We start from the raw sequence: 13,433 nt of genomic DNA, 5'->3' as shown, positions 1-13,433 counted from the left end.
ATAGCAAAATTATCAGGGTAAGGAACTCTATCCACAACATTCAGCCATGTATTTGGTTCCAGAAACTTTACTAATATGATTCTAATATATTGCACACTGTTCAGCAGTACCTGAATGGCTTCTTCAAGTCTGTAATATTCCGAAACCCTCAGGAAATTGATTACCCGGTGTGGATCATACTGACAAAGCAGGTCCAGGTACTGTTCATGGATATCAGGATTCAGCTGCAGCAGCTCTCGATTCACTTGCACTCCATCTCTGTTAATGAAACATTGTGCACCAAGAAGTGATCACTGAGAATAATGCATTTACAGCGAAAGGACATGCAATCATCTGCAGCAAATTCAGGAGTTTTGAGTGAGTCCTGATCAATGTATTAAGTAAAATTTTAAAAACATCTACGCAGAATAAAACATCCTCCATGAGCACGGAGTTAAAATTTGGCAACCTTTTACATTTTTAATGCGTGCAATGGATTCACAATAGGATATGCCTTTTTCTGCGACATGATCATTTTATGCTCCAATCAGCCCCAAATTTATCTACAGTAAATGGGAGGAAACACTGAGTAATTTTTTTTTTAACTGAGGTGTGAACGCAGCATAGAAATTAACATTGTGACTTGTGCACCCACCAGCCCTTAATATTCCTGTCCCTTAAACTGCACACTGAGGAACACCCAGAGTACAAAATGCCAGCCAACAATTCTGATTTAATTATAAACAGTAAATGCCGTAAGTTGTCTTCCACAACACAGTCAAATTTGATCATATTCTATTTTCAGCTTGTCCAAGACAAACTTTAGCTTAAATGGCAATTTCAACATCATACCAAACAGATCGTGTTATGTTCTGCTGTCTGATTAACATAAGTTGCTACTGACCATAGACGACGTTGAAAGACACTCCAGTCCTTAAAGTAAGTTGAAAGGATTTATTCAATAACAACAACTAGATAAATGAGTTTGACACTCTGCTGATCTAACTCTAGTAACTCAGTGATAATGACTAACTGTACAACTGGGATCTAGACCACATGTGGTGACCCAGCCTGAGATCTAAACTATTCTGGTGCTAATCCTCCAGTCCCTGCCAGGAGTGAGAGGGAGGGTCTCATGTGTGTCTGGTTTTATAATGAGTTGTGTAGTGCCCTCTAGTGATTGTGCCACAGCCAGGTGTTCTGATTAACCCCTTAGTTTCATGTCAGTCTACATATCATTACAGATTACACTCTAATGCTCCACAATTTCTTAATTTTACACTGAATCAGTTCTGAAATCTGTGAAATAACCAGTGTGGGAAGTGAAGAAGCAGCTCTCCAATTTTTCCAATTACTGAAACAAAGTTTAAAGAAGTTTGTTATTGTTAAACTTTCAGTGTTGACAGTTGACTATGTGGCTGGGAATAGGACCTCAGGCTATTGTCAAGAGTATATTGTATTAATCAAATTCAGCTGGCTGACAGCTATAATAAAAAACATATTTTTATATTAATGCGTTTTTTTTGTACCTTTCACACTCATATGAAATTTATGTCAAATTTTAATGCCTGGTATTTCAGTAAGCAAAGTTTACAAGTTTATTAAACTCAACTTTAAAAAAGTTTCAAATATTTTAATATATGCAGGTGCCATTTCCTCTCAGTATTTTAGCTCAACATTTTGCAAGATTTTTTGCGGGGAGGGCGAACTGAACTCTTGAATTGATATATACCATCTGGAGTCACAAAAGCTGAAATCCCCTTCGCCTTTTTGGACAAAGGTACCTGCCAGTAACCTTTAAGTAAATCCAGTTTGGAAATAAAAGCTGATTATCCCACCTTCTCAATGCAGTCTTCCAAGCATGGGATAGGATAAGAGTCTGTCCTTGTAACTGCGTTAACCTTTCTCTAATCCACACACAATCATTGGGTACCGTCCGGTTTCGCTACCATCACTGTGGGTGAGCTCCATTGGTTGCAACCCACTTCAATTATGCCATTTTTAAGCATTCTTTCAATTTCTGTGTTAACCTGTGCCAATTTTAAAGGGTTAAGTCTGTATGGATGTTGTTTGATTGGAACAGTATTTCCCACATCTACATCATGTATAGCCATTTTAGTACTTCCCAACTTATCTCCACAAACTTGCCCATGTGATATTAATAACTGTTTCAGGTCAGTTTGTTTTTCCACTGGAAGGTAACTCAACAATTTATCCCAATTTTTAAGAACATCCTTGTTATACAATTTAATTTGAGGAATGTCAAATTTAGAATCATCTGGATTTGGTTCTTAACGTCGAGTTAGAATCACTAAAACCTCCTCCTTTTGCTCTCCTTTCCTTTCAAAGTACCTTTTAAGCATATTCACATGACACACAGTGAGTTTTCCTTCTATCCGTCGTTCTTACCACATAATTCACCTCACTTAATTTCTTTTCAATCTGATACGGTCCACAAAACCTTGCTTTTTAAAAAAATTTAGAGTGCCCAATCATTTTTTCCAATTAAGGGGCAATTTAGCATGGCCAATCCACCTAACCTGCACATCTTTTGGGTTGTGGGGGTGAAACCCACGCAGACATGGGGAGAATTTGCAAACTCCACACAGACAGTGACCCAGGGCCGGGATTCGAACCCGGGTCCTCAGCGCCGTAGACAACAATGCTAACCACTGTGCCACCGTGCTGCCCCAAACCTTGCTTTTAAAGGTTCACATACCACTGGTAACAATATTAAAACTTTATCTCCACTGGCAAAACTACAAACTTTTGCTTTCTTGTCCGCTACCCGTTTCATCACATTTGTGCAACTTTTAAATGTTGTTGAGCCAATTCACCTGCTCTATTTAATCGTTCACTAAAATTTGACAGGTAATCCAATAACGTAATTTCAGACTGCTCACTCACCAATTTCTCCTTAATCAATTTAAGTGGTCCTCTTACCTCATGACCAAAAATTAGTTCAAAAGGACTGAATTTGGTTGACTCATTAGGTGTATCCCTAATTGCAAACAATACATAGGTTTACATAGAATTTACAGTGCAGAAGGAGGCCATTCGGCCCATCGTGTCTGCACCGGCTCCTGGAAAAAGCACCCTACCCAAGGTCAACACCTCCACCCTATCCCCATAACCCAGTAATCCCACCCAACACAAAGGCAATTTTGGACACCAAGGGCAATTTATCATGGCCAATCCACCTAACCTGCACATCTTTGGACTGTGGGAAGAAACCGGAGCACCCGGAGAAAACCCACGCACACACGGGGAGGATGTGCAGATTCCACACAAACAGTGACCCAAGCCGGAATCGAACCTGGGACCCTGGAGCTGTGAAGCGATTGTGCTATCCACAATGCTACCGTGCTGCCCAAATACGAATGGAATTCCTTTATCCCAATCTTCTGGGTAACCTTGACAATGAGCCCTCAACCTTGTCTTGAACATCTGATGCCACCTTTCTAACGCTTCCTCTGATTTTGGATGGTATACAGTTGATTTAAATAATTTTATTCCCAAGCTATCCTTAACTTCTTTGAATAACCTTGAGGTAAAATTTGATCCTTGATCCAATTGTATTTCTGTGGTCGTCCATATATAGTAAAGAATTTAAGTAACAACTCCACCATCTTTTTAGCTGTAATATTGCGTACTGGAATGGCCTCTGGAAACATCGTAGACACATCCATTATCGTCAAAAAATATTGATTAACACTTTTCGTCTGAGGGAGCGGTCCTACGCAATCAATTAAGAACCTTGTAAAAGGTTCCTCGAATGCTGGAATGAGTATTAAGGGCGCTGGTTTTATCAACGCTTGAGGTTTGCCTATCACTTGACATGTGTGACAGGATCCACAAAATTTAACTACATCTTTTATGTTTTTCTACCTGAGCTTGAGTTTTCCTTACTCCCAAATGACCTGCTACTGGTACCTCAAATGCTACTTGCAACATCTCCTTTCTATACCCTACTAGCAATACCACTTCATGAACTTCTGCCCACCTTTCATCAGCCTGCATATGTAAAGGTCTCCATTTTCTCATTAAGCATAATTTTTACGCTAATAACATTCTGGTATACACTCAGATTCCTCTTACGTGTGGGACTGTGGGAGGAAACCGTAGCACCTGGAGGAAACCCACGCAGACACGGGGAGAACGTGCATTTCCGCACAGACAGTGACCCAGCCAGGAATCGAACCTGGGATCCTGGCGTTGTGAAGCCACAGTGCTAACCACTGTGCTGCCCAACGATGACGCTGTTTTGGCACAAAATTTTGACTCTGAAGTATCAGGTCATCACGTCCTGATTCCAAGAGTTGCGAGGTGTTTTTATGTAGACAGTGGCTGCGGACAAGTGGGTTCTTGCGATAGAGAGTACTGTGCTTGGTGGGAGGTCCTGCTACATGGCCTGTTGTCCATCCTGATGGAGTCAAGAGAGAGAAAAGGGGAACAGGAGCAGAGTGCTGCTGAGTCTGGTCTCCGAAGTGAGGCGATGGAGAAGTTCCCAGCTGAGTTTGAGAATTGGGTGCCATGTTTCAGAAATCCCAACCAGAAAGCTAAGTAAATTAAATTCAATGGGGCATACCTCATCCTGTTTTCTCGGCTAGGGATTGGTGTGGTCTTCCAAAAGCTTGTCCTGTGCTGTCCCGTTCCAGAGGTCGGTCATGAGGGGTTGGAGGTGACCGTATTGGTCAAGTCACCTCCCCGCGGCAGGAGCCGAGTGGCACGATTCTCCCTTTTGAAGACTTAATGCTGCTGCCAGCAGGAAAACACTGGCGCTAGGAGTGAAGCTGACATTCCATTCCCTAGCACTCAGAAAGCTTATTAAATGGTTGGGCTTTACATTGACCTTAAGTGGGTTGATGCTCAATCCCATTGACGGGTCTCACTCCTCTGAGATCGGCGCACCGCTTTTAAATGGTGCCCCGATCTTTGTATACTGTGGCAGCCTCCTCAAATTGCTGGCACGGTCTCATCTCCCCGAATTGCTGGCAAGAGACCCGCTCCAGAACCACCCTCCACCCCGCCCCACAAATGTCTCCTTCCATCATTCCCCCACCTCAATCACCACCTTCCACTATACCCCTCAATCCCTGCCCTTTAGGCCTCGCCCCATGGCAGTGCCATGCTGGCACCCTGCACTCAGAGGGAGGGCAAGGGGGTGACTACCTTCCCTAACTTGTCTCCAGGGTATGGAGCAAGCTCCTGTGAGGAAGGTGGGTGTCAGGATGAGCTTGTGTTGGACTGGAGGGGCTCAGTTCAGAGGTCTTTCCTGGGATGGAGGTCATTTGGTTGGCCTTCCCATCTACAACCTTAAAACCTTTAAACTGTCTGTCAGCATGATAAAATGAAAGATCTGTGCGATGAAGGTTTCCCTTTAACATGGTGGAAAACGTTTTTTACTCACAGCCAATTTCATTGCCCTTTATCAAGCCTAGTGCATGACTCAAAGCCTATAAGCTTTGAACTACATTATTTACATTCAATTTCACAGACCATTGCCTTTTAAAAGTCTATTGCTTGACAGGTCCAGGATGTTTCAAAGGAAGGCTACCGATGTTTATTTATATAGCTTTACAAGGATCCATTAACGCTAAAGCATTTCCTCTTTTGAGCAGCTTTCCATTCTAACTGCAGGTTTTTTAAAAAGAGGCTGTTGCTTTGTTCTGGCAGCTCTCAGAGCCATGGTTAAATGAGTAGGCCTTTTTGGTAGGTGGTGTTGTGAGATCTTTACCCCTTTTTCCTGAGTGGTCCTGGTTATCGGGATGGGTTCCCTTGTGCTGAGGGTTGAGGGGGTTGTCCCCCCTCCAAGCCCCCTCCCCGTTTTCTGGGGGTGCCCTGATAACCCCTCTTTCTCCCTGAGAGAGGTTTCCCCTCTCTCTCTGGGATCTGTTGAGAACCTTCTTGGTCGTAAGCCCTCTGGCTGTTCTTGTTCTCCTGAGGGGATGTATCATTGTTCGATGGTCCGGTAGCCTGTTCATCCCTTGGACCAGCGATCCGGAAGGTGTGATATGTAGTAGCGTCTACTTGCTGCTTGTTTCTTACTCCTTCATCTTTTCTTAATTTTCTATGGGAGACCCTGGATTTGAGGTTTGCGGTCTGAGACCTGAGATTTCCTTGGACTTGTGGTACTCAGTCCTCTCCTTATTGTCTTGTAGCTATATAGAACATAGAACAGTACAGCACAGACCAGGCCCTTCAGACCTCAATGTTGTGCCGAGCTTTGTCCGAAATCAAGATCAAGCTATCCCACTCCCTGTCATTCTGGTGTGCTCCATGTGCCTATCCTATAATCGCTTAAAAGTTCCTAAAGTGTCCGACTCCACTATCACAGCAGGCAGTCAATTCCACACCCTAACCACTCTCTGAATAAAGAACCTACCTCGGCCATCCCTCCTATATCTCCCACCCTGAACCTTATAGTTATGCCCCCTTGTAACAGCTACATCCACCTGAGGAAATAGTCTCTGAACGTCCACTCTATCTAGCCCCCTCATCATCTTATACACCTCTATTAAGTCATCACCTCTCATCCTCCTCCGCTCCAAAGAGAAAAGCCCTAGCTCCCTCAATCTTTCCTCATAAGACCTACCCTCCAAACCAGGCAGCATCCTGGTAAATCTCCTTTGCACCCTTTCCAATGCTTCCACATCCTTCCTATAGTGAGGTGACCAGAACTGCACACAATATTCCAAATGTGGTCTCACCAGGGTCATGTACAGGGTCAGCATAACCCCACGGCTCTTAAACTCAAGCCCCATGTTAATAAACGCTAACACACTATAGGCCTTCTTCACGGCTCCATCCACTTGTGTGGCAACCTTCAGAGATCTGTGGACATGAACCCCAAGATTTTGCTGTTCCTCCACACTCCTCAGAACCCTGATGTTGACCCTGCAATCCGCATTCAAATTTTTCCTATCAAAATGAATCACCTCGCACTTATCGGGGTTAAACTCCATCTGCCATTTTTCGGCCCAGCTCTGCACCCTGTCAATGTCGCTTTGCAGCCTACAAAAGCCCTCCACCTCATCCACTACTCCACCAATCTTGGTGTCATCAGCAAATTTACTGACCCACCCTTCAGCCCCCTCCGCCAAGTCATTGATAAAAATCACAAATAGCAGAGGACCCAGCACTGATCCCTGTGGTACATCGCTGGTAACTGGTCTCCAGTCTGAAAATTTTCCAGCCACCACCACCCTCTGTCTTCTATGTGATAGCCAGTTACTTATCCAATTGGCCAAATTTCCCTCTACCCCACACCTCCTTACTTTCTTCATGAGCCGACCATAGGGAACATAATTGAATGCCTTACTAAAATCCATGTATACGACATCAACTGCTCTACCTTCATCTACACACTTAGTGACCTTCTCAAATAATTCAATCAAATTGGTGAGGCAAGATTTATCCTTCACAAATCCGATGGTTGTCTGTTCTGTCTCGGGCCTGGAAGGGATTTTGATTGCATTGTGGGTGTCAGTGTAATTTCCCCAGAGCTCTGGGGTTCTCAGGATTTTATATTTGTCAGTTATTTTTGTTCTAAAGCTGTGAATATGATGCGGTCCGGTGTTGTTGACTGTATTCTGCTTGGTGCGGACAAATCTAGTCTTGGTGGGAGAAACAGGTTGGGGATTCTGTCCCCGTGGTTTTTTCTCTTTATCCTCTGTTTTGATGCAACTACTCTAAAAAAAATTTAAAACTTCAATAAAACTACTTTTTTTCTAAATGTTGCCATTTATATGACCATTCTACAAGCTGTTAATGTTTTCTTGTATTTTGTCACGATCTTCCTCTTTATTAACTAAACCCAATTTGATGTTGCAAACACATTTTGTTATTAGATTTCCAATTCCCCAATCCAAGTAATTTATGTAAAAGATGAAGCATGTTCCCAGCACTGATCCCGGTGGAATACCACTTCCTAGTTCTTCTAGCAATCTGTGTAATTGCCTATCAGCCTTACTCTCTATATTCTGCTTTATAGACAGTTTTCTATCCATGTTATTTGTCCCTGGACAGTGCATGCTCTGGCTTTAGTCAAAAGCCTACCATCTGGCATCACACTGAAGGTTTTTCAAAAATGCATGAACATAAAATACACTAATACCCTTGCTCCTCTATTACCTTTTCAAATAATTCAATAAAACTGGTCAAACCTTACTTTTTGAAATCAGAAATTCTCAGCTTCTAGATTGTATATTCCCTTTTCTACTGAGTTTTGTTATGGTGCCACTTTTATCATTTCCCTTCCACTTTTAATGAGTGGATACAATACATTCATGTCAGGGGCCAGTTTAGCTCACTTGGCTAGATAGCTGGTTTGTGATGCAGAGTGAGGCCAGGTTCAATTCCTGTACTGGCTGAGGTTATTCATGAAGGCTCTGCCTTTTTAACCCATCACCTGAGATGTGGTGATCCTCAGGTTAAATCACCACCAGTCAGCTCTTCCTTTCAAAGGGGAAAGTAGCTCATGGTCATCAGAGATTATGGCAACTTTACCCTACCTTACAATGCATTCAAACCATGTTATCTCCTGCTTTCCCTCAAGTCTGGAATTCCTTTTCATTTTTCTCTTCTAATGTCTTGCGCATCCTATTATAATTCCCAGTAAATAATATACACTAATTGGCTGGGATTCTCCGAAATCCCAGGCAAGTGTTGACGCCGGGGTCAAAACCGGCGCAAGTGACACAGGCGTAAACGGGCCTCCAGGCCTAGCCGTTCACCCCTTCCTAGGGGGCTAGAACGGCACTGGTGTGCTGTGCGCTGCTCCGGCGCTGAAAGCCGACCTGCCACGGCAAATTCCGGCAATTATATCTAACATTTATGCCATTTCATTATCATTACCTTAAATTTAGTATTTAGCAGCCCTGCGTCTATCCTGATTTTATTTTTTTGAAATACATTTTAAAAGATGTGGGCATCGCTGACGACGCCAATATTTAGAGTCCATTTCTAATTGCCCTTGAGAAGGTGATGAAGTGCCTTCTTGAACCAATGCTGTCCATGTGGTATAGGTATATCCAAAGCACTGTTAGGGAGGGAGCTCCAGGATTTGCCCCAGAGACAGTGCAGGAACAGTGATATATTTCCAAGTCAGGGTGGCGAGTGGTTTGAAGGGAAACCTCCAGGTGGGTGGTGTTCTCAAGTGCCTGCTGCTGTTGTCCGCCTGGATGGTAGTGGTTGTGGATTTGGAAGGTAATAATAACAATAAATAATAAAAAAAAGAATGTCCAAATTACCGAGCAGCACGTCTTTCGGGACTTGTAGGAGGAAACCGGAGCACCCATGGAAACCCACGCAGACACGGAGAGTACGGCAGACTCCGCACAGGCAGTGAACCAAGCCGGGAATCAAACTTTATTTACCACTTGTCAGCCAAAACCTGCATACTGTCCAGATCGTGCTGCATTTAGAAATGAACTGCTCCATAAAAGTTTTTCATAGAATTTAGGTGCAGAAGGAGGCTATTCGGCCCATCGCGACTGCACCGGCCCTCGGTAAGAGCACCCCACCTGAGTCCACGCCTCCACCCTATCCCCATAACCCAGTAACTCCACCCAACCTTTTTGGAGACAAGGGGTAATTTATCATGGCCAATCCACCTAACCCGCACATCTTTGGACTGTGGGAGGAAACCGGAGCACCCTGAGGAAACCCACACAGACACGGGGAGAACGTGCAGACTTGGAACTGTGAAGCAACAGTGCTACCACTATGCTACCGTGCTGCCTCAGTATCTGAGGAGACGCGAATGGTGCTGAACATTGTGCAGTCATCAGCGAACATCCCTGCTTCTGACATTATAATGGAAGGAAGATCATTGATGAAGCAGCTGAACTTTGTTGGGCCTCGGACCCTGAGGAACCCCTGCACTGATGACCTGGAGCTGATATGATTGACTTCCAACCACAACCATCTTCCTTTGTGCCAGGTATGACTCCAACCAGTGAAGGCCTTTCCCATTGATTCCAGTTTTACTAAGGCTCCTTAATACCCAACTCGGCATCAACTCCATTTTCTTGCCTGCCACCGATAAACCTCAACTCTCTTATAGAGTCTTAGATGTTTACAGCATGGAAATAGGCCCTTTGGCCCAGTTTGTCCATGCCGCCCAGTTTCTGTCACTAAGATAGTCTGCATTTGGTACATATCCCTCTATATCCACCCTCCCCATGTAACTGTCTAACTGTTTTTTTAAAAGGAAAAAATTGCACCCGTCTCATCCACTGCCTCTGGTAGCTCGTTCCATATGCTCACCACCCTCTGTGTGAAGAAATTTCCCCTCTGGTGTCTTTTGTATCTCTCCCCTCTTACCTTAATGCCCTCTAATTCTAGACTTTTTTACCTTTGGAAAAAGATGTTGACTATCTACCTTATCTATGCCCCTCATTATTTTATAGACCCCCATAAGATCATCCTGAAGTCTCCTATGCTCCAGGGAAAAAAGTCCCAGCCTAACCAGCTTCTCCTTATAGATCAGACATCTTGTAGGTCAACAATCTGTCTAACTCCTCCTTGAATAGATTCAATTCAATGCATATCCAATGCTTTTTGGGATGGAGAATTCCTAGACTAACAGACTTCTGAGGAATGAAATTCTTCCTCACCCATCTTCAATGGGACCAGCACCCACTGCCGTAGAAGATCAACAACCTCCACTGGGCCACGGGTGAGTTGGCACTGCCCTCCTCAACCACCACGTGCCCGATGTCGACCCTGCCGAGCACCATACGTTCCTCAGCCCATCCGTGTCTAGTATTGCTACTCACGCCTGCCCCCTTTCCCACCTGGTTTAGCTCAGTGGGCTAGACAGCTGGTTTGTGATGCAAACAAGGCCAGCAGTGTGGGTTCAATACCCGTACCAGCTGAGAATTCTGAATTCTCCCTCCGTGTACCCGAACAGCCTCCAGAATGTGACGACTAGGGGATTTTCGCAGTTACTTCCTTGCAGTGTTAATGTAAGCCTCCTTGTGACAATAAAGGTTATTAATTAATTCATTCATTCACCCCTCTGCGATGCACGAAAGGTGGGGCTCACAATGCCCTCTCTGTCTCTCCGCAGGAGAAGTTGGTCACAACAGACGGAAGAGGGTGGTGGGGTGGCGGACATCAGAGTCCTCACCCCCCTTTCAAGGAACGGGCGCTGGAGGTTGCAGGGGTGGCCGAGGACAGATTGGTCACCGCCGTCAAGATTGGCGTCCAACGCAGAGATGAGGATCCACCACCCCCATCCAGATGACCTGCCACACGTAAGTTGTTAATGCCAGGCAGAATTATCCATTCTCCCATAGAATCTTCATCCGATGGTGCCGGCTCCCAAGAGAACACCTTGGAGGGGTACCCTGAGGAGACGACCATATTCGCGGCACAGCTGTTATTCCCACCCTCCACCAGCACAGAGATACACACTTCTGTGGGCAAAAGCAGTGGACAGGCTTCTGGGGCACATTCTGGTGAGCACCACACAGTTGCTGATGTACACCAGCTGGTTCACAGTCAGATGCTGATCCTTTGGACCAGGTTTACCAGGTGCTGTTTAGCTGATAAGGTGCAGCAGTGAGTTTCAGAGGATGGTGTCAGCGGCATTCCAGCAGGTCCTAAAGGCTACGGGCACAAGAGATGGTGCCGGCAATGCATGGCACCAAGGCCAACACTGCTTGGGTGGAGAATGCAGTCGAGAGCCTGGTACACGACGTTGGCAGCAAGAGTGGAGGTGTCCAATGTGTTGCTCAGTCAGTGACGGTCATAACTGAGGGCCTCAGCAGCATGTCCAAGTTGCTTGGGGTCGAGTCCCAGTTCCAAGTGGACCTTTCCGAGGCACTCCAGAGCATGGCCCAGTCTCAGGTGGGCATTGCCGAGGCACTCCAGAGCATGTCTCACTCTCAAACGAAAAAGAAAATGCTGGAAAATCTCAGCAGGTCTGGCAGCATCTGTACGGAGAGAAGAGAGAGAAAAGGGGCAGCACGGTAGCATGGTGGTTAGCATAAATGCTTCACAGCTGCAGGGTCCCAGGTTCGATTCCCGGCTGGGTCACTGTCTGTGCGGAGTCTGCACGCCCTCCCCGTGTGTGCGTGGGTTTCCTCCGGGTGCTCCGGTTTCCTCCCACAGTCCAAAGATGTGCGGGTTAGGTGGATTGGCCATGCTAAATTGCCCGTAGTGTCCTAAAAAGTAAGGTTGGGGGGGGGGGGGTTGTTGGGTTACAGGTATAGAGTGGATACGTGGGTTTGAGTAGGGTGATCATGGCTCGGCACAACATCGAGGGCCGAAGGGCCTGTTCTGTGCTGTACTGTTCTATGTTCTATGTTTCGAGTCCAATAACTCTACAGGACTCGAAACGTTAGCTCTTTTCTCTCCCTACAGATGCTGCCAGACCTGCTGAGATTTTCCAGCGTTTTCTCTTTCGTTTCAGATTCCAGCATCCACAGTAATTTGCTTTTATCCTATGTCTCACTCTCAGGTGGGCATTGCCGAGGCACTCCAGAGCATCAGCTCCCCTGATGTCACCCCCACCTCGATCTCCTAGGTGTTCCCCCCCCCCCCCACAAAGGTTCCGTAATGCATGGTCCACATTTGTGTGCACAAGTGCTAAACGGTACCACAGCAAGGTCTCCGAGATACGGGTGTTTGATCCCGCGCCGAGGGAGACTGTGGCGCGAACATATTTAGGTGACCTTAACTGTACATTTAAGTATGCAAATCTGGATCCCACCCAGTGAAGACGAGATCCAGATGGTGATGCCTCGCAAGAGGCGGAGACGCACCAGGCATCAGAAATCTCGTGAGAGGCCTCGCACTAGACTTAACAACCTCGTCGGATCACCAAGTCAGGCACAACAAGGCAGTACGATCGCGCCCATAATCTGATTTTATGGTGTCTCAGAAAGATATGAAGAAATGATGTGTAATTTAGACACATGTTTCAGGTTTTCTGGTCTGAAATTTCATAGAATTTACAGTGCGGAAGGAGGCCATTCGACCCATCGAGTCTGCTCCGCCCCTTGGAAAGAGCACCCTACTTAAGCCCGCACTCATTCCCCGGAACCCACCTAACCTTTTTGGACACTAACGGCAATTTAGCATGGCCAATCTACCTAACCTGCACATCTTTGGACTGTGGGAGGAAACCGGAGCACCCAAAGGAAACCCACGCAGACACGGGGAGAACGTGCAGACTCCGCACAGATAGTGACCCAAGCCGGGAATTGAACCTGGGACCCTGGAGCTGTGAAGCATCTGTGCTAGCCACTAGGCTACCCTTCTGCAAAGTATTTTCTCGGGAGTATACCAAAGTATTTCCTGGGGAGTATACCATATGAATTATCAAGAGAAGCACCTTAAAATAACTTTTCTTATATAGGTTAGCATGTGGAGACCTCAATATTCTAATACCTTCAAAAGTATAGAGCAAAACCCTTTGATGTAGATCAATGATTACATTTTAA

General features: G+C 45.5%; 1 protein-coding gene across 1 annotated transcript in view; it reads right to left on the bottom strand.

Annotated features, from left to right (window-relative positions):
- vps8 (VPS8 subunit of CORVET complex) overlaps window positions 1-13,433 on the bottom strand; it is a 787,508-nt gene that overhangs the window by 454,657 nt on the left and 319,418 nt on the right. Inside the window, 1 exon segment of the mRNA XM_038788252.1 lies at window positions 111-258. Coding sequence (XP_038644180.1) covers window positions 111-258 — 148 coding nt within the window.

The sequence above is a fragment of the Scyliorhinus canicula genome, chromosome 2 (assembly GCF_902713615.1).
Source record: "Scyliorhinus canicula chromosome 2, sScyCan1.1, whole genome shotgun sequence".
In the NCBI taxonomy this organism is placed as follows: Eukaryota; Metazoa; Chordata; class Chondrichthyes; order Carcharhiniformes; family Scyliorhinidae; genus Scyliorhinus; species Scyliorhinus canicula.
Note: the sequence above shows the minus strand (reverse complement) of the source record. Positions and strands in the feature narration are given on the sequence as shown.